The following is a 19,993-nucleotide window of genomic DNA, read 5'->3' on the forward strand; positions in this document are numbered from 1 at the left end:
TCCTGTTGGACAATGATATCTTTACATGAGTTCACCTAAATAGTTATCAAACAACTAAATTGAGTACTAAATGGTCATGTTGGCTATTTATTTTTTGTTATAAAAAGTGTTGATTCTGCCACTCATTCTTGTTGTATGTTTTGGGCCAGAGAAATTATGAATTGATGTTTATGATTACTATATAGCATGATAAATGGCTAATGTAATAAACTTTGGAAAACAAAATTTAGAATTAATTAGTAGGAAACATATATATAGGAAGGATATGGGAACCCTACACAAAAAAAACATATATATCGATTGCGAGTGATGCCTACACGGATCGAGCACCTCGAGATGTAGTAAGTTTGGAGAACCGTTTCCGTTACGATTCTATCGTGGGAGTAGTTCTCATGTATCCGTAATGGCCAACCCATAAAAATAGGTTCTATTATAGGATTAACGAGTTGGCCACTTCAACTTATATTATTGTTGTTCATAAAACCTGTTCCAAATCTTCACTTGTTATCTTTCATAATCAAAATCCACTGATCAATCTTCCCTGAATTATTTTGAACTTGAGCTCTTTTATCTTCTTTCCTTCTACGGCGCAGCAAGGCGACAACTACCGATCGTCGCTGTCTATGCGGCGATTGATTGGAGGGTCGGTTTACCGCTTGGCTTTTACATGTTTTGGGAGGCACTTTAGTTGGCCACCACGTGTGACAATACCTCCAAAGAATAGATAATTTTGCAGACACTTCCGTCTATTATAGCACATGAACCACGGTGAACACACAACGATTTTGAACTACATTTTTACACATTGCTAAAGCTTTTTATAGACGGTAAGCTCACCAGAAGAACATCCCTCTCAACTTTTTACTGAAAATTTTACACACAATTTGTGCTAGATTCTCTCTGGCACATTACTGCTCAAAACAGACCACTAAAAGTTTTACACTATTCCCCCTCATCACACAAACTCAAGACAGATGCCAGTTATATTAACTCGAAGAATACACGAACAAAATTGCACAAACCAATTATTATAATCATTCTATTTTACAGCAGATTATGGTGAATTGGGAATGTCGACAAAATGATCTCAGTATGATTACAACAGTGACCTATAAATAAAAGACCGACAGTATTAGCTGAACTTAAATCTTTTTGGTTCCCCTTTAGATGAATCCCTTGTTCAGAAAAGAGAATAAATTACCATGAAAAAGAAAGCTCGTGGTGGCTACCAAGTGGGACTAACAAATGGTCTGATTCTTGCAGGCATTCGTGCAGGCTGGTGGAAGTTGGTATTTATGGGATGTTGGAAGGTAGGCTTTGGAGTAATTGACATCTTGTTCAAAGAGTACTCGAGATCATCCCCATTGTCTCTACGCGACAAATATACCAAACTATTCTCCTCAAGTCTTGTTGGACAATGATATCTTTAAGCGAGTTCACCTAAATAGTTATCAACACTAACAACTGAATTGAGTACTAAATGGTCATGTTGGCTATCTATTTTTTGTTATAAAAAATGTTGATTCTGCCACTCATTCTTGGTCATATGTTTTGGGCCAGAGAAATTATGAATTGATGTTTATGATTACTATATAGCATGATAAATGGCTAATGTGATAAACTTTGGAAAGCAAAATTTAGAATTAAGTAGTAGGAAATATATATATATATATATATATGCTATTGTAATCACACACATCAAGAATCAAGATGAGAACCCACTTTTTATTAGTGAAAGAATATGATAGTTTATCAAAATACTTGACACTAAGAAGAACAAAGATCGTTCAATTTTATCTTTCTAGTGATATTAGTATTTTGGTTTACCATTCCAAGATTAAGGAATTCAAAAAGTGAAAACAAAATCATATTTCATCCCAGAAGAAACACTAGAAAAGCTCAAGCATCATCATATCCTACCAACGCAGTGAGCATTGCCTTTTAATCTCTCGAAGTGTCACCCTTGATTGTTTGTTCGAGTGGCACACTGTTCTTCTTATAGTAGGCTGCCTCTATCACCTTCAGATCATCATCTGCACGAGTATTAATTATTTGAGTAAGAGAATTCTTATCGGTTTGTAGACCATTGATAATCAACCAGATTATTTTCCTCAAGTATCTCTCTAGGCAACATGTGCAACGTATAATCACCCTTAATGCAGCGAGGAACTCATTTTTGTGGTCATGTTTTAGATCTCGCAAGAAGGCAAAATCTAATCAAAAATCAAGAAATAGTTACAGTTTGACATGAAACCTTGGTGCATCTTAGTCCAAAGTTTTATATTTTCAAGGTCAAAACAATTGATTTTATTTATCAAGAGTACACCTTAAAATCAAATCGAAGATACATTAGCATAATGTCTGCGAACCATGCACATTGAGATAAGTCCCTTACACTACTATTGGAACATAGGCTGTAGTTTGAGCAGATAGATAGATGATACATAAATTCAAGTTCAGATAAACAAGAAATGGTTGGCTGTGGAGGACAGTAAAAACCTTCTCCAAAGTTTAGTATATGATCAAAGATAAAAGTCTATTGATAGAGGATAAAATGTTGGGTAAGCTATTGTAGCTGAGATGCTCAAATGTAATACAACCTAAAGATTAAAGACTCTAGTTCATTAAATATTAATTTGCGATATAGAAAAAGAGAATAGAGCATTGGAATCGGGAGAAGTTATGAAGAAAATTCTATGCAGCCTCAAAATTTATTATAGATAAAAATAGATGAGATTCCTATTGATTTAATTATGAAACGAAAATTGAATTCCTACTTTGAAATGTGTAAAAGATAAAAATAGAAAATTGAATTCCTACTTTGAAATGTGTAAAGGAGACATGGTCTCTTTTGCTCGTGTCTTTTAAAAGTTTTTTTTTTATCTTAACCTTTGTTATATCTTATCGTTTCTATTTTTCATTATCTGACAAACATACCAAGCTATTCTCCTTGAGTCATGATGGACAATGATATCATGATATGAGTCTGCCTATATAGTTATAAATGCCTATATAGTTATAAACACTAACAGCTGAGTAGAGTACTAAATAGTCATTGTGGCTATCTATTTTTTGTTTCATTGTGACTATCTATTTTTTGTTATAACAAGTTTTGATTCTGTTGCTCATTCTCGGTCATATGTTTTATGCTAGAGAAATTAGCGATTAAGGTTTATGATTATTATATAACATGATAAATGCTTAATTTGATGAATCTAGAAAACAGAATTCATGATTAATTAGTAAAAAAATATATATTAAAAAAATCCTTTTTTATTTAATTTCTCACTCCATAAGTCACAGATATATATTGTTACAATCACACACATTGAGAGTCAAAGTTAAAACTCACTTTTTATTAGTAAAGAAACATGATAGTTTATCAAAATACTTAACACTAGGAAGAATAAATATAATTCAGTTTTATCTTTCTAGTGATATTAATATTTTGGTTTACCATTCCAATAAGAAAAAATTCAGCAAAGTGAAACAACATCATATTTCATCCAGATAGAAACACTAAAAAAACTTAAGCATCATCATGTCCTAGCAGCGCAGTGAGCATTGCTTTGTAGTCTCCCGAAGTGTCACCCTTGATCGCTTGTTTAAGTGACACACTGTTCCTTTTGTAGTAGGCTGTCTCTATCGCCTTCAGATCAACCTCCGCACGAGTAGTAATTATTCGAGTAAGAGAATTCTCATCAGTTCCTAAACCTTTTATAGCCAATCGGATTACCTTCTCCAAGTATCTCTCTGGACAGAATGTGCAACGTATGATCGCCCTTAATGCAGCGAGGAACTCGTTTTTAGGATCAGATTTTAAATCCTGTCAGAAAACTAAATCTAATCAAATATTAAGAAACAATTGCAGTATGACATGAAGCCTTAATGCATATTAGTCTAAAGTTCCATATTTTTAAGATTAAAATGATTAATTTTATTTATCAAAAGTACACGTTAAAATTAAATTGAAGATGCATAGTATATTGTCTACCAATCATGCATATTAAGATAAGTCATTTACACTACTATTAGAATATAAGTTGTATTAGTTTGAGCACATAAATAGATGAAATATAAATTCAAGTTCAGATTGATAAGAAATAATTGGAAGATAGTAAAAAACCTACTCCATGATATATTATCAAATATTATATAGAGGATAAGATGTTGGACAAGCTATTTTAACTGAGATGCTCAAATGCAACAGAACCTAAAGATTACATACTCTAGTTTTTAAAATATCAATTTTTAATATAGAAATATAGAACAAAGTATTGGAACCCAGAAAATTTCACCATGATGAAAAATATAAACACCCAAATATCAAATAAGTTATTTAGTAGAAAAAATCATGATTCATGATGAAAGGCCATTACAATAACATTAAAATTTTTAAAAAATTTTTAAAAGCAAATGGTGGTAAGATTATACAACAAAAAATCGATGAATCAAAGGCTTGAACCTTTTGGACAATAAAACATTACTATAATACAAACATCTCACCAATCAGTATTCAAAGTCAACAAAGATATTGTGTAGCACAACTACTACATAAAACTGAAACTATTAAACGTTATCAACGATATAGAAAAAATTCAAACACCTAATAAAGTTACTGTAACAAAAATTACTACTATGATGAAGTTTATACCTTGTTAATTGGTTTACCATACTCATTTTTGTAATGGTTTATTGTTGCAATCAACTGAGCTTTGCTTCTTGTAGTGAAAATCCTAATGAGTTCTTCATGGTTGTAAGCCTTCTCAGTGATCTTTTCATGCAGCATCTTAGCCTCTGATTTTACCAATTTTCCACTCACCACTATTCCCTCATAGCGGTATGAGCTTACAAGTGGCACCAAAAGCTGAAATACACAAATTGGATTAGTAAAACAACTTGCACATAAGGCAAAAGAAAATACCCATTCTCTTTATGTTTATTTTTTGTTGATTATAACATTGAGTTCCATAGCATTAGTCCTCTAATACGATCCCAATGTCAGACCGTAGCACCTGCTCCTTGTTGGCATAAACTTCCTCTTTATAAGAAAGAAGAAGGAAAGGGAAAGGGTGATTTCTAAAGATGGGTTGGGTTGATCAGTCTTTAAGGTCAGCTGTGCTTTTAGCGGGACTCAATTAGCAGTAGTGGAAAATGGACAAGGGGGAACGTCTCAAAGTACACTCCTTTGTATCTCAATCCCTAATTGGCTGTTTACTGTAACGAGATCAGGTCAGGTTAGGTAGATCATGAAGTAAGCCACAAATCAGCCTCTCTCTCTCTCTCTCTCTCACAAGTGCGAGGTAGGAAGGAAGAAAAGAAAATGATACAAGTACTTCTCGGTTGCAAGCATTACAATATCTACAAATAGACAACTAAAAATATGTGATGGAGTCAATAAGCTAATTCCTGTAGATAGACATTTGCCACTTGCCACATCGTAGACTTCTGACACATTTTGGTAGGATCGGACTTTTACAACCTTAGTTAAACTTAATTAATTATCAGAAATTAAAATATGAAGGGTTGGAATCACAGAAACAACACCTATATACGAGTAACACAAATCAGTAAAAAGAGATTCAAGATCCGATCCTTTCACCATTAAGCAAAGAACACGAAGCAAACATCGGCTCTTATATCATGAAGAAATATTATCATCAAACAATAAATCAATACCTTACGGAAATCTCCGGTGGTATGCTTGGCCACATCCTCCTCGAGGGATCGCTTGTACCGCAGATGGTAGGCTCGCCTCACATCAAAGAGTTCGCCGGAGTTCCTCGTGCACGCGATCTCGATCAGCACGCGGTTGCTCGGATTCCATCCCCGCAGCGCTTCGTTTGCCAGCTGGGCGTCCCGATCCGCCGGATCCAGCGTCCACAGCAGCACCGCCCTCTGTTTCGACCCAAAATAAATAAAAAAGCACATAAATTCTCAAACAGATAAGATCAAGAGGGCGATCTGTTTGGATCAAAGGGAAGAACAGAGGGACCTCGAAGTCGCCGGAGATCTCATCTTCCAGTGACTTGAGAAGCTCCTCGCCGTAGGTCTCCGCGTAGGTGGCGCGGATGGCGCGGCGCTGGGCGGCCGTGCGGTGCGCCAAGATCGAGATGATCAGGCGCTCGTTCGTGCCCCAACCTGCACAAGATGGCGATCAAGAGAATCGGCGAGGATCGGATTGAGAGCCCCAATGGGAATGGAAAGGCAGGGGAGGCGACGCTGACGAGGAGAAAGTTAATTTAACCGGGGTACCTTGGAATGCCTTCCGCAGCTGGTCGCAGTCCTCAGCGGGGGAAGGGACGGTGGCCGGAACCTTGATTGTCGCCATGGATGAGATTTCCGGAACCTTGATTGTCGCCATGGATGAGATTTCCGGAACCTTGATGGTCGCCATGGATGAGATGTTGAGCTTCAGACGGAGCGAGAGATAATGGAGAGATGCGAAAACGAGGGAGGCATTTAAAGAAAGAGATGCTGCGGGTTTAAGGGGAAGTTCCGTTGCAGGAGAAGAGCAAGTAAACATGGTCGAGAGATGTGGCATTTTTGCATTGGTTGAGGCCTGTATCGGTTGGCGAAGAAGCACGCATGCAACGTTCTTCCATGTATGCTTCAGATAATTTACATCGGAGAATAACAATGTTAGAGCCAAAAAAAAAAAAACAGCAAATACATTCGACTCCACTGGGGATCGAACCCAGAATCTCTGGTTCCGTAGACCAGCGCCTTATCCATTGGGCCATGGAGTCACTGTTAGGCAAGATTATAATATCTTCTAAAAATATCTTATTTATCAATTCATTGTATTATTCCCACACCAAGAGCAGCTGGAAACCACACGACCATCACTACTAATAGACATCTCGTGTGTAAACTAAGTGGGACGCTTCAATAAGGCGTCGTTTGGGCGCTGCCTGAACCCAAGCGTTAGGTACTTCGAGCGAGCACCCAATTCAAATAAGCTAATTGAATTAAACTTTTAAGTTTGGTTACATTCAATAACACGGTTTCTTACTCCTGTGTGGCCCCGAGCCAACCCTAGCACTGCTTCTCCCACCGTCGACGATAATTTCTACAACTCCCACCATCGTAGATGCAACAGACTAAGCCTTCCTCTATCGCTGATAGAGGGGTCCAACGACTTAATAAGAGCCTGTAGCTTCATTCAATCGTCGCTCTGTGTGCAAGTTCTTTTACTATTGAGGGAGAGGACAGTAGGTTTCTTTGCCATCGATGAATACAATTTGGAGCTTCTGTTATTGTCGTTGTTATTGTCCGTAACTTTCATCATTATCATTGCTATCGTTCGCAACAGTATCACAGATATCTTAAACTAATCCTCCACTACTGCCGTTGCCAACTTCTCATCACAGGTGCTATTATTTTTCATCAATTTTCATTCTCGGTGACCTTTTTATCCTCCTCTTAACAATACTTTTCTCTCCCTCTAACTATTATTAACAATAAATATTATATTATTAACAATATATTTTTAATTTAATATCATATTTTTATTTAAATAATTATATTTTTATTTAAATTATATTTTTTATATTTTAATATTTCAGAACATCTTGTTTCACTCGGACAAATGCATAGGCGAATGCCTAGCAACCTTGACGTCTAATATTTTTTAAATCACTTTTGCATGCACATTCTAAGAATACAAATAAAAAAAAAGGTCTACTGTAGACTTGAGTTTCATTACCATTTAACTTAGACTAACAAAAAAAAGTTCCATTACTGATGTATAATCCTATAGCAACTTAAGTACTGGAATGAAACTCAAAGGTGTAAACAATCAAAAGGTGTATAATCTGTAATAGGACATATGGAATACAATTACCAGATCAATTGTCTTTGCATGAGTTTCATTACCAGACTCACTCACATTCACTTGAGATAACAAATAAAGTTCCATAACTGATGTATAATCCTATAAGTACTTATATTTAAAGAAATTACAGAAAAAATATTAAAGAGTAAACAATCAAAGGTGTATAATCTTGTAATAGAACACATGGAATACAATTATCAGATCAATTGTCTTTGCTTGAGTTTCATGTTTCGGTTGTATCAGAATGTCCATTGGTACAAGATATTGTTAGCAGAATGAGAGCATGGCAACGACACCCTGCTCTCTGAAATCAGAATGACTTTGTGCTTAAACCTCCTTCTTTCTTGCAACATATGGATATTTCTGGTATATGACGATGCTGCTGATGACAAGAGGTAATGCCGCAAGGCAATACACGGAGGGTGGTTTCCCATCGAAAAGAAACTGCAACATTGCAGTTACGAGCTTGTCACCGTAGACGGAACAAAACAAAATTGCTTTTGTTCATTTATCTATAATCTCCACTTGCCTATCTGACACCTCCAGCATGAGCAGTGACAAGACCGACAAGAATCCCTCCGACAGCATTCAGTACAACTGGTATCTGTGGAAGAACCCGACTACCAATATAAAGCTAGATGGAAAAAGAAAAGATTATGCTCCCATATCATGCATTGCCTATGCACCTTAAATAAATGTAATAAGTAGGCCAATACAAGTTACCAGTACGACAGTTAAGCATTTGATATAATGTAATGTTAGATTGTCTAATATCCACTACAATCTGAAAACATGTAGCAAACAACAAGATCCTCCCATAATTCAGCAAAAAGAGAAACATCCATGTATGATTAAACAGGATTCCCTGAAGCATGGTTACCAGGGAAAACGGATAGGGTATGCTGACCACCCAAAGACATTATACTATCCTACAAAACCATTGCTATTTGCTGACCAACAAGAACTATAAATGACTCCTTGAAGCACAGCTCTTCGCTAAACTAAATGCCAATTAGGAGCAGCAATGACAGAATGAAGTTTTAGACAAAAACAAAAGCTATAACCAGAAGCACTTTATAGAAAAGATGGATTGTATAATATGAAATTACTACATGGCAATGCATCTAAGAGTTGATACTTGAAATAATAGACTTGTGTTATTACTGCAGCAAGACAATTTGGTTACTTTCTTTGAAAATTAAGATCACAATACTACTACTAATTCCTTTTACAGTGAACTCATCAGATTTTCTCACGGGAAGACAACCAAACACCCCTGACTGCTTGACTTTCCAGAAATAGAGATTCTCTTTGTTCAATTTATTAGACTTAATGAGAAACTCTGAAGATATGCAAACATGTAGGTGGCATTATGAAAAAAGAGAGGTGACAATTAGTCGTTCATTGATTCCCAAGTCCCAACTGAGGTCCAATGCCTGTTTATTCCAATCAATTGGTTCTTTAGTATAACCCTCTGAACCACTAGCTTGATTAGAAATGTATGAACAAATTGATCCACAAAATTTTAAAATACCCCAATGTGCTCCATAATCTCTTATGACAGATACAACCAGAACCAGAAAACTAATTGTATCATTTGGTTACAAGTCCTAACAGCTTCACATTAGCATGTTAGAAGAAAATACCCTAAGCTATGATAAACCCAAATATCCACATCTTCAGACTGCCAACACTGGTTTAAGATTGCCACATGAAAGTACACCAGTCCATCTATGACTACAAAGAGATACAGTAAATGAAAATCAAATAAATATTCAAAGCTAGCATGCAATAAAATGTCCTTAAAATTCATTTTGTGGAGTCCATTTTGTCACAGAAAAGCAATTGAAGTTTAATGCTACAAACATCATGACAAAGAATAAGAGAGTTTGCCTCTATTGTCATTACTAGGTATATTTTAAAGATGAGTAAGAATGGTGAGAAAAGTAGAATTACTAGAGTCTACACGGTCCAACCATGAAAGAATCCGTATTTTCGTATTGCCTCTCCATCAGGTGACTTGTAAGTACTTGCCAGCAATCATAAACTACCAACAAATGACATTTCTACAGTCATTATATATGATGTGTGCTTCTTCACCTGCAAAAGAAGCAAACTAGGAAGCTCAAGGACAATGTTAGGAAGACTATTTGATTGGGAACTAAAGTGCTATATAACTGACCTGAGAGGCCCATTGGCGCAAAGAAGAAGCCGAAGCGGAAAGAACAGAAGCAATCATAACAGGAATAATTCCATATAGCAAAACCTGATCAGACTTACTACTAGCGGAAGATTTGCCAGAACTCTCACCAAGACTCAAGAGAATGGCAGCAACGATCAATAAGGTAAGAGCCCCAATTTGCTTAGGTGATTGCTTCTGCCTGCAAGTTGCAACCAGAAAGATTTAGATTATAGAATTTATTGGGTTCTCTCATCAAATGACCACTGCTGCCTGTAAATTACAGCAACAAAAGATTTAGGACAAAGAATTTAATGGGTTCTCTAATATAAAAAAACCTGACTATTTGGTTTTTTATATTAGAGAACCCATTAAATTCTTTGTCCTAAATCTTTTGATCATCGGTTGATCGGGAGCTTCTATTCGGGAGTTGGACTGGTTGAGCGACTAACTCAGGGGCTGGGCTGGCTGAGCAACACTATTCCGGCACTGGAGTGGCCGAGCTACACTACTTGGGCGCAAGACTGGTCGAGACATGACTCGGACATTGGACTAGCCGCGAGGCGTGGCTCAGGCATCGAACTGGTCGCAAGACGTGGTTTAGGCATTGGATTGGCTGAGGCAAGACTCAGATATTGGATTGGCCGTGAGGATTATCTCGGGTACTAGATTGGCTGAGAAGTGACTCGGACATTGGACTAGCCGCGAGGCATGGCTCGGGCACTGGACTGGCCTCGAGGCATGGCTCGGGCATTTGATTGGTCAAGATGTGACTCGAACAATGGACTGGTCATGAGGCATCACTCAAGCATTGGACTAGCCAAGGCATGTCTCGAACATTGGACTGGCCATGAGGCATGGCTTGGGCATTTGATTGGTTGAGATGTGACTCGAACATTGGACTGGCCATGAGGCATGGCTCGGGCATTGGACTGTTCGAGACATGACTCAGACATTGGATTGGTTGCGAGGCATGGCTTGAGCATTGGACTAGCTGCAAGGCGTGGCTCGGACGTTGGACTAGCCGAGATGTAACTCGAACATTAGACTAGCCATGAGGCGTGGCTCGGGCATTGGAATGGCCGCAAGGCGTGGCTCGGGCGTTAGACTAGCTAAGATGTGACTCGGACATCAGATTGGTTGCGAGGCATAGATAGGGCATTGGACTGGCCGAGATGCGACTTGAACATTATATTAGCTGCAAGGCGTGGCTTGGGCATTGGACTGGCTACGAGGCATGGCTCGAGCACTGTTTGGCCGAGGTGCATGTCTCGGGCACTATTTGACCGAGTGTACAACTCGGGCACTGTTGGGCAGAGGTGCACCACTCGGATACTATTTGGCTGAGGTGTACAACTTAAGCATTATTTGGCCGAGGTGCATCATTCAGGCACTGTTTGGTCGAGGAGCACCATTCGAGCACTATTTGGCCAAGGTGCACCATTCAGGCACTGTTTGGCCAAGGTGCACAACTCAGGTACTATTTGGCCAAGGTGCACCTCTCGGACACTGTTTGGCCGAGGTGCACCATTCAAGCACTGTTTGGTCGAGGTGCACCATTCAGGCACTGTTTGGCCGAGGTGCACCACTTGGACACTATTTGGTCGAGATGCATGACTCATGCATTGTTTGGCTAAGGTGCACCATTTGAGCACTGTTTGGCTGAAGTGTACAACTCAAGCATTGTTTGGCCGAGGTGCACAACTCGAGCAATGTTTGGCCGAGGTGCACCATTTAGGTGTTGTTTGGCCAAGGTGCACAACTCGAGCATTGTTTGGTCAAGGTGCACCATTTGGGCGTTGTTTGGCCGAGGTGCACAATTTGGGCACATGCTCCGCTGTAGTAAGCCTTTTTTTTTTTATTTGCACACCTTGGGCTCATCTTCTTTTGGCCTTGCCATGGCGGGCCTTCTTCTTTCCCCGATCTACTCACATGGGTAGTTCCTGGCAAGGCCTCTTGTGCGACTCCTCGTGCTCTTCTGCCACTAGTGCCTCTGCAGCAACATACTATTTGGCCCGCTGGGGCATCTAGGGAATGGTCACTGGTGGTCTCTCGACTAACGACCAAAAGAACCTTGAAGGTCGTAGGCCCATCAAGAACGTTTATATAACCAAAGAGGGGTGGGCATCTGGGACACCTCGAATCTTAGTAGCGAAGCGGGCGGTGAAGAGGGATTCATCCTCCTTCTGCCTTAGCCCAAGGAGCATGGCTGCGGATGGTTTAAGTCGCATGCTGGCTAAGAAGTGAAGCTCGAGTTCCCTTGCAAGCTGATCAAAAGACAAAATTGAGGATAGCCTCATTCGGTTGTACCACATCTGAACTATGCCTCGGAGGGTGGTAGGAAGGCGTTGAAAGTGCCATATAGGGCCATATGGGCTCAGAAAGTGGTGACGTGCTCTACTAGATTGGAGCCACCATCATTGGCCTCCAGTGTCAAAAGGCAAAAGTTGAGGGGGATAGGCTTGTCCTGAATTTCTTGGGCAAAGGAGAACTCCACCGAGGTACTTTCCCCAAGCTCCTCCTTGGATTTATAGAATTCCCTTTAAACCTCGTCCAAGCATCCATTCACCAACCACAACTAGGCCCGGAACGAATTGGATGATAGGGTGTTGGCTTCGGGGAAGGTCGAGGTAGCGCGTCTGGGCACAGGGACGTTGTGCTTTGCCATTGGCCTTGGGTGACCCGATCGCTCCCCGGTTGGGGGGTGGGCATCTGGAGCCAGATGTGGCCGGTCGACTAGGGTGGCAATGTGAGGTGTAGGGATGAGCATAGGTTGGATCACATGCGACAATCGTGGGGGGAGAACTATCTGTTGAGCTAACTAGGGTACGAGGGGTGCGATGGACTGCATCATCCCAGTTAACGCTTGCACCTGGTGGGTGAGGTTGAGGAATGCTTCGACTGAGACAGTAGGCTGCCCCATGATGGCCCCGGGAGGTGACATCCTAGGATTATTGAAACGTTGCTAATAGCAGCTCGAGGTTGCGGTCGAGGTATTCCTTTCTAGGCTCGGAGAAAGTGGGAGTTGCCCTCCAAACTCGAAGGTCAGGTGAGTCGGGGGTGGCTCTTCTCTGGGGTGCTCGGTTGGGGGCGCTCTTGTGGCATTGGGCCCTCATTCTAGTGCCAAAATGTTAGTGAACCTCTATGCTGTGGCCGAAGAGTTAGCACGGCTCGATCCGATCCCTGATGTGCAAGGTCGCCCACACGGAGACTCAAGAAGCGAAAGTGCACCTCTGGTCGGGTTGAGCTATGAGTCTTGTTGCTTACTTCTTCGTCGCCAGCCCTTGCACATAGGTTGAGGTCGGGAGGGGGATTTCCCGACTCGACCTGTCCAAAGCTTAAGTTAGCGTTGAGTGAAATAAGAGTGAGTTGAACGTGTAAAAAGTCCTCCCCCTCCTAATTAAGGAGGGTTAGATTTTATACCTGCGAGGATGAGTTGGTTGTACGGGGTCAATTAACTGCGATCAGCTCCTTGGGCGACCGGCTTAAGCTTCTATGCGAGCGCCGAATGACCTGCATGGATTGGCGCCGCACGGCGCCGCCTCGAGCTTTTTGAGATGGTTGTACCATGATGATGTCATTAGGGCGGCAAGCAACTGCCTGCCACATGTGTGCTGCTCGCCACATCGTACTTGAAGTTCCACGTCTGCATGTTTGCTTGCCTAGGTCCTCGTGGGCGATATCAAAATATGCCATATCAACAAGATTAATTTTTCAAAATAAAAATACTGGTTCAGACATTTGGTGATAGTGCCAGGGATTAGAAACAACTATGCCTATTGCCGAACGAGGCAAAGGAATTGCTCTAATTAAGGGTATCACAATGCAGAAAAAATTAGCATGCAGTTGCTAGAATCATATAAAAGAAGATGGCCCTAACTAGGAAACAGAAACATAGAAGCTCCAGTTTCTGAAGCATCGAAAATATCTTTTGATCAGCGAAGTGTGCAAAACAAATCAGAATTAATTTTGATCATGAACAAAAAGCAAAGACCATATGAATTTCCCTAGTTTTTTTTAGTACTTCTTTCCAATTATTAGATAACCTTTTCATTTGTATGAATTTATGTAGAATGTTGGTTATTTAAACACATCAGTTGAATTAACATTTTTCTTTGTTCTAATCATATTTAGTTAATTCAGATATGTTTACAGTAGTTATATATGTGAGAAAAACTAAACTAAAAAAGAAAAGGGACATAGATAAAACACAATTTTCAGAACATACCCTAAAATAAGATATGTAAAAAATGCAGTGAAGAATAGCCAGAATTTTTGGTCAAATTACCAGCCACGTGGGGTGGACTTGTTAATGAGAATTCACCAGCAGGTATTGGTTTACTGCGCACAATTTGTCAACGCAAGCTTGGCAGGGGTCCTGTTGCTAACTGTCCTGGTGTTATCGAAGCACTATGTAACATTGCCCGATCATCAGATGACTGGCAGTATATGGCTTTCGACTGTCTTCTTTGGTTATTGAAACAAGGTAAGGCAATAATAGATTCCTTGTATTCCATGAAATATTAGGCTGTTTATTGCTTTGTCATGAAAGAAATTGCATAGATTGGTGACTGGCTAGTGTGTATAAAACTCTCCTGCAAATGATTCCTTACCTATATAACATCAAGATGTGGCTTGATTTTACAGGATGGCTGCTATAGAGGGGACATACAAAATTGTAAAAAGTAGAAAAGGCAGTCTTGAAGCAGTTATATCCAAGTCATGTTGTCACTGAGCTTAGTCATAAAATTTGTTATATAGCTAATATTTACTCACCATATGAACTTTATAGCCTTAGTTTCTTTATGTTCATTTGATGCATAAATCATTTGATGCATTGCATGGTCTGGAAAGAGAATAATTTGTGGGAGGTCTAGATGAAGTTTGTTGGCTTTGCGGTCTCAAGTAAACTGTTACCAATTCCTTCATAGTCCATGCATGATTAATCAGATTTCAGTTGTATTTTTTATTCAATGAGTATAAGCCTGTGTAATGGTTACAACATTAATCTATTACAGTTGTTTGAGGGTGTATTCATTTCATTTAATAGGTGATAGATAAGGCAGCTCCGGCACTCACAGATTTAGCAGAAATTTCTGCTCTTGGTGATCATAGAAGATTAGGAGACACCATTGTTGATGTCCTTCAAGAACGCTGCCAGGCACAAGTGACAGCACGCAACTATATCAGCAGTCGTACAAAAGAACAGATTGATGAGCTTTTGAGCTCCAGGCAGAGAATAAAATGGGAGAAGAACATGCCAAAGGAGGATCTCCAAATAAAACAAGCTGCAGCATTGGTTGTTAAGCTCGAAGGAAACTCTTTATTCCCTTCAGGAGATATTTCAGGGGCTGCATCAAAATACTCTGAAGCTTTGGCACTGTGTCCAATGAAGTCCAAAAAGGAAAGACTTGTATTGTACAGCAATAGGGCTCAGTGTTATCTTCTCTTGCAGCAGCCACTGGCAGCCATAAGTGATGCTACACGAGCGTTGTGCTTACATAACCCTCCTAATCGTCATGCAAAAAGCTTATGGAGAAGAGCCCAAGCATATGATATGCTTGGATTGGTGAAGGAGAGCTTGTTAGATGCCATTCTTTTCATTAATGAGTGCTCTAAGTCTAATGATCCTGACCTTTCTTTAAGGCACAACAAAGTTCCTGATTATGCTGAAAGGTTAGTGAAGAAGCAGATGCATGCTGCATGGTTATTCAGAGAAGCAGCTATTAAGCATGGGGGCATTCCTACCGAGGATGGATCTGGAGATGTCTATGGCCCAGAAGCTGATGATTCTGAGTGGGAAACGGCTAGTGAAAGTGATGTAGAAAATGGTGGACAGGAAGCAGATGACAATGAAGAGAATGATGACATCCGGAAGGATATGTATGACAAGTCAACTGCAAAAGGTATCAAACTGATCTTTGGATAGGAATTTGGAGGAAAAGGAATTCACTGCTTTAAGTTTGAGATTACTGTAGTTTTCTTCAAAAAGAAAAAGGAAGTTTATGATTAGTGTAAATATTGTGAAGAAGTTCAAAATTTTCTTGATGTAATAATATATCAAGCTTTGCAATTTTCTTAATATATTGATTGACACTTTTTTTATATATTTTATTACTTATTCTCCCTATACGATATGACAATTTAGTATAATGTTCAGCTAATTGTAAAACCTTAACTAAACAGTCCAAGTCAGAAAACAAAAGGTTCAAGTATCCTTGTCTGGCATTCTGTAGAGAACTCTTTTCTTGGTGGTACTTACTGTTTATGATCTTCTCGTCGAAAATTATAACATCTATGAATCCTTACTTTTTTGTTCCTAAGAGACTAAAAGTAGCTCATTTGGCAATAACAGTTATATGCTTTCTTGGGTAGGATCATTATGGATTAAATTTTAGAGAATCTTGGACACTGGTTACTTAGCATTCTAGGAACTGTGTATGTGTTTGTATATGGGTCACCATTACATATCACACAATAGTTATAATAGTGGTTAAAGATATAAAATTCACAGCTTTCGAAATTCAATTTTAATTGTGAAACTTGGTAATTAAAATGAAAATGAGATATTTCTGACTGTTGCATTATGTGTTCCAAATTTAGTTTCAATTTTGATATGTATTTATGAGGATAGAATCATTTACTTATCTTCATGTGGAATCATGTTTTGTTCTGCTATCTTCTTCTCCATACCAGTTGTTTTCTTTTGAAGTCCCTTGAACTGTTCTTTTGAGAGGTTGTCATTGGAATTCATTTGTTGTTCTTACTACTGCTTCCTTCTTGCGGTGTAATGTTTATAGCTTTGTACTTCTTGTTATGCTTATCTTTAACTGCCATTTTCCTTCTCCTCATTTCTTTAGTTTCTTCTCTTATCACCGGTCTACATATTCCTTAGAATTCAATAATAGCAATATATACACGTAAGCAAGAGGAGCAACCATATGGCTGCTTCTCAAGGGACAAGGAAAGCGACTCTGTCTGGTGTATCAGGTTTTTTTACATTATATGTTTTTAGATGCCAAATAATTGGTTGTATCGGGTGTTGTGGAAATGTTGAGAATAATAATATAATAAGGTCAATGGAGAATATAAATAACTGGCCTTCATAACTTTAACATTCCTGAGTGTGCAAACTGACGGCATCAAATGTTACCATGCCCATTCTAGCCATTACCATATATTCCCTTTTTAACAAGAGTGATTTTTCTGCCAATTTGCAGAATCTGTTGACGTCTCCGTTAATGTTTTTTCCTTATTATAGATTGTAACTTTCATGATGTCAAATTTGATGTCAATATCTCAAGAGTACTTTTAAGGTTACTTTATTATTTTCCACTTGATTTTTATTATATATATTCTCAAGTCTAGAGAACCAGCAATATCTTTGCTCTCCAAATTTCTACTTAGTATTTCAAAATGCAATTGGCACCCAACTTATTACATTTCTTGTGTCTTATCTTTTCACCAACCAAGTTATCTAACTTCTTAAAAGGTTTAGACCTGGTTATCCAACCAAGATATTTAACATAGGTTATCTAACTTCTTAGCCACATATATATGCAATCAAACACATTGATACTCAGGATGAACTTTATCAAAATACTCAGACACTAGGAAAAACAAAGATCTAGATTTTATCTTTTTAGATATATCAAGATTTTGGTTTACAATTCTAGAAAAAAATGATTCATCAAAGTAAAACAACATCATATTTCATTCAAGAATAAACAATGGAAAAGCTCAAACATTATTTCCTAGCAATGCAATGAGCATTGTCTTGTAATCTCCCGAAGTGTGATCCTTGACTGCTTGTTTGAGTGACATACTATTTCTCTTGTAGTAGACCGTTTCTATCGTCTTCGGATCAACCTCTGCACGAGTAGTAACTATTCGAGTAATAGAATTTGCATCGATTCGTAGACCTTTTATAGCCAATCGAATTACTTTCTCCAAGTATTTCTCTGGATAACATATACAACGTACGATCGCCCTTAATGCAACGAGGAACTCGTTTTTGCGATCAGATTTTAAATCCTACGAAAAGGTAAAATCTAATCAAATATTAAAAAATAGTTACAGTATTACATGAAACCTTGATGTATCTTAATCCAAAGTTTTATATTTTCGAGGTTACAATAATTAATTTTAGTTATTAAAAATACACCTTAAAATCCACCTAATAAAGTTGTTGTAATAAAAATTGCTACTTTGATGGAGCTTATACCTTAATAATGGATTTACCATACTCATTTTTGTAATAACTTATTGTTGCAATCAACTGAGCTTTGCTCCTTGCAGTGATAATCCAAATGAGTTCTTCATGGCTGTAAGCCTTCTCAGTGATCTTTTCATGCAGCATCTTGGCCTCAGATTTTGCCAATTTTCTGTTCACCTCTATTCCCTCATAGCGGTATGAGGTTACAAGTGGCACCAAAAGCTGAAATACACAAAATGGTCATTAATAGAACAACTTGTACAGAAGGCAAAAGAAGATACCCATTCTCTTCATGTCTTTTTTTTTTTTTTTTTTTTTGATTATAACATTGAGTTCCATAACATTAGTCCTCTGATACGATCGTAATAGTGAGGTCGTCCAAAGTCAGACCAGGGCCAACCACATCATCCCATCTCCAAGCTGCTCGGTAGCAGCTGCTCCTTGTTGGCATAAACTTCCTCTTTATAAGAAAGAAGGAAAGGGAAAGGGTGATTTCTAAAGATGGGTTGGGTTGATCAGTCTAAAGGTCAGCGCTATTTGTGCTTTTAGCAGGACTCAATTAGCCGTAATGGAAAATGGACAAGGGGGCACGTCTCAACAGTACACTCCTTTGTATGTCAATCCCTAATTGAAGAAAAGAAAATGATACAACTACTTCTCGGTTGCAAGCATTACAATATCTACAAATAGACAGCTAAAAATATGTGATGGAGTCAATAAGCTAATTCCTGTAGATGTCTATTTGCCACATCCTAGACTTCTGTCACATTTTGGAAGGATCGGACTTTTACAGCCTTAGTTCAACTTAATTAATTATCAGAAATTAAAATTTGAAGGGTTGGAATCACAGAAACAACACCTATATACGAGTAACACAAATCAGTACGAACAGATTCAAGATCCGATTCTTTTACCATTAAGCAAAGAACATGAAGCAAACATCGGCTCGTAGGAAGGAAGAAATATTATCATCAAACAATAAATCAATACCTTACGGAAATCTCCGGTGGTATGCTTGACCACATCCTCCTCGAGCGATCGCTTGTACCGCAGATGGTAGGCTCGCCTCACTTCAAAGAGTTCGCCGGAGTTCCTCGTGCACGCGATCTCGATCAGCATGCGGTTGCTCGGATTCCATCCCCGCAGCGCTTCGTTTGCCAGCTGGGCGTCCCGATCCGCCGGATCCAGCGTCCACAGCAGCACCGCCCTCTGTTTCGACCCAAAATAAATAAAAAAGCACATCAAATCTCAAACAGATAAGATCAAGAGGGCGATCTGTTTGGATCCAAGGGAAGAAAAGAGGGACCTCGAAGTCGCCGGAGATCTCATCTTCCAGTGACTTGAGAAGCTCCTCGCCGTAGGTCTCCGAGTAGGTGGCGCGGATGGCGCGGCGCTGGGCGGCCGTGCGGTGCGCCAAGATCGAGATGATCAGGCACTCGTTCGTGCCCCAACCTGCACAAGATGGCGATCGAGAGAATCGGCGAGGATCGGATTGAGCTCCCCATTGGGAATCGAGAGACGGGGGGAGGCGACGATGACGAGGAGAAAGTTAATGTAACCGGGGTACCTTGGAATGCCTTCCGCAACTGGTCGCAGTCCTCGGCGGGGGAAGGGACGGTGGCCGGAACCTTGATGGTCGCCATCGATGAGATGTTGAGCTTCTGACGGAGAGAGATAATGCCGAAATGCGAGAACGACGGAGGCATTTAAAGAAAGAGAAGGTGCGGGTTTAAGGGTAAGTTCCGTGGCAGGAGAAGAGCAA

General features: G+C 39.4%; 3 protein-coding genes, 1 non-coding gene and 1 pseudogene across 4 annotated transcripts; 1 reads left to right on the plus strand and 4 right to left on the minus strand.

Annotated features, from left to right (window-relative positions):
- Window positions 1–3,400: 3,400 nt before the first annotated feature.
- Window positions 3,401–6,442, minus strand: LOC135648321 (annexin Gh1-like). The gene is made up of 5 exons (XM_065165878.1): window positions 6,256–6,442; window positions 5,996–6,141; window positions 5,680–5,898; window positions 4,655–4,867; window positions 3,401–3,826 (listed from the first exon to the last, which is right to left on the minus strand). Exons 1-5 carry the CDS (start codon window positions 6,395–6,397, stop codon window positions 3,530–3,532), a joined length of 1,017 nt encoding a protein of 338 aa, XP_065021950.1. The 5' UTR covers window positions 6,398–6,442; the 3' UTR covers window positions 3,401–3,529.
- A 234-nt stretch (window positions 6,443–6,676) lies between these two features.
- TRNAR-ACG (transfer RNA arginine (anticodon ACG)) lies at window positions 6,677–6,749 on the minus strand. Its single transcript has one exon. It is a non-coding gene; the product is annotated as a tRNA-Arg (tRNA).
- Window positions 6,750–7,862: 1,113 nt separating this feature from the next.
- LOC103998112 (UDP-N-acetylglucosamine transporter ROCK1-like) lies at window positions 7,863–14,279 on the minus strand (annotated as a pseudogene).
- Window positions 14,280–14,893: 614 nt separating this feature from the next.
- LOC108953800 (uncharacterized) lies at window positions 14,894–15,966 on the plus strand. The gene is made up of 2 exons (XM_065169126.1): window positions 14,894–14,914; window positions 15,067–15,966. The coding sequence occupies exons 1-2, from the start codon at window positions 14,894–14,896 to the stop codon at window positions 15,943–15,945; spliced, it is 900 nt and encodes a 299-aa protein (XP_065025198.1). The 3' UTR covers window positions 15,946–15,966.
- A 1,761-nt stretch (window positions 15,967–17,727) lies between these two features.
- Window positions 17,728–19,891, minus strand: LOC103975009 (annexin Gh1-like). The gene is made up of 5 exons (XM_065166705.1): window positions 19,799–19,891; window positions 19,538–19,683; window positions 19,222–19,440; window positions 18,241–18,453; window positions 17,728–18,050 (listed from the first exon to the last, which is right to left on the minus strand). Exons 1-5 carry the CDS (start codon window positions 19,872–19,874, stop codon window positions 17,757–17,759), a joined length of 948 nt encoding a protein of 315 aa, XP_065022777.1. The 5' UTR covers window positions 19,875–19,891; the 3' UTR covers window positions 17,728–17,756.
- Between the last annotated feature and the right edge of the window lie 102 nt (window positions 19,892–19,993).

The sequence above is a fragment of the Musa acuminata genome, chromosome BXJ3-9, assembly GCF_036884655.1.
Source record: "Musa acuminata AAA Group cultivar baxijiao chromosome BXJ3-9, Cavendish_Baxijiao_AAA, whole genome shotgun sequence".
Taxonomy (NCBI): domain Eukaryota; kingdom Viridiplantae; phylum Streptophyta; class Magnoliopsida; order Zingiberales; family Musaceae; genus Musa; species Musa acuminata.

Bases quoted from the DNA above. Each gene is read 5' to 3' on its own strand.
- LOC108953800 (XM_065169126.1), top strand. From the start codon at position 14,894: ATGAAGTTTGTTGGCTTTGCG. The intron at 14,915-15,066 runs GTCTCAAGTAAA...TTCATTTAATAG, and splicing joins TGAAGTTTGTTGGCTTTGCG to GTGATAGATAAGGCAGCTCC.
- LOC103975009 (XM_065166705.1), bottom strand. From the start codon at position 19,874: ATGGCGACCATCAAGGTTCCGGCCACCGTCCCTTCCCCCGCCGAGGAC. The intron at 19,441-19,537 runs GTCCCTCTTTTC...GGGTCGAAACAG, and splicing joins AGATCTCCGGCGACTTCGAG to AGGGCGGTGCTGCTGTGGAC. The intron at 18,454-19,221 runs GTATTGATTTAT...TGTGTATTTCAG, and splicing joins CCACCGGAGATTTCCGTAAG to CTTTTGGTGCCACTTGTAAC.
- LOC135648321 (XM_065165878.1), bottom strand. From the start codon at position 6,397: ATGGCGACCATCAAGGTTCCGGAAATCTCATCCATGGCGACAATCAAG. The intron at 5,899-5,995 runs GTCCCTCTGTTC...GGGTCGAAACAG, and splicing joins AGATCTCCGGCGACTTCGAG to AGGGCGGTGCTGCTGTGGAC. The intron at 3,827-4,654 runs GTATAAACTTCA...GTTTTCTGACAG, and splicing joins ATGGTAAACCAATTAACAAG to GATTTAAAATCTGATCCTAA.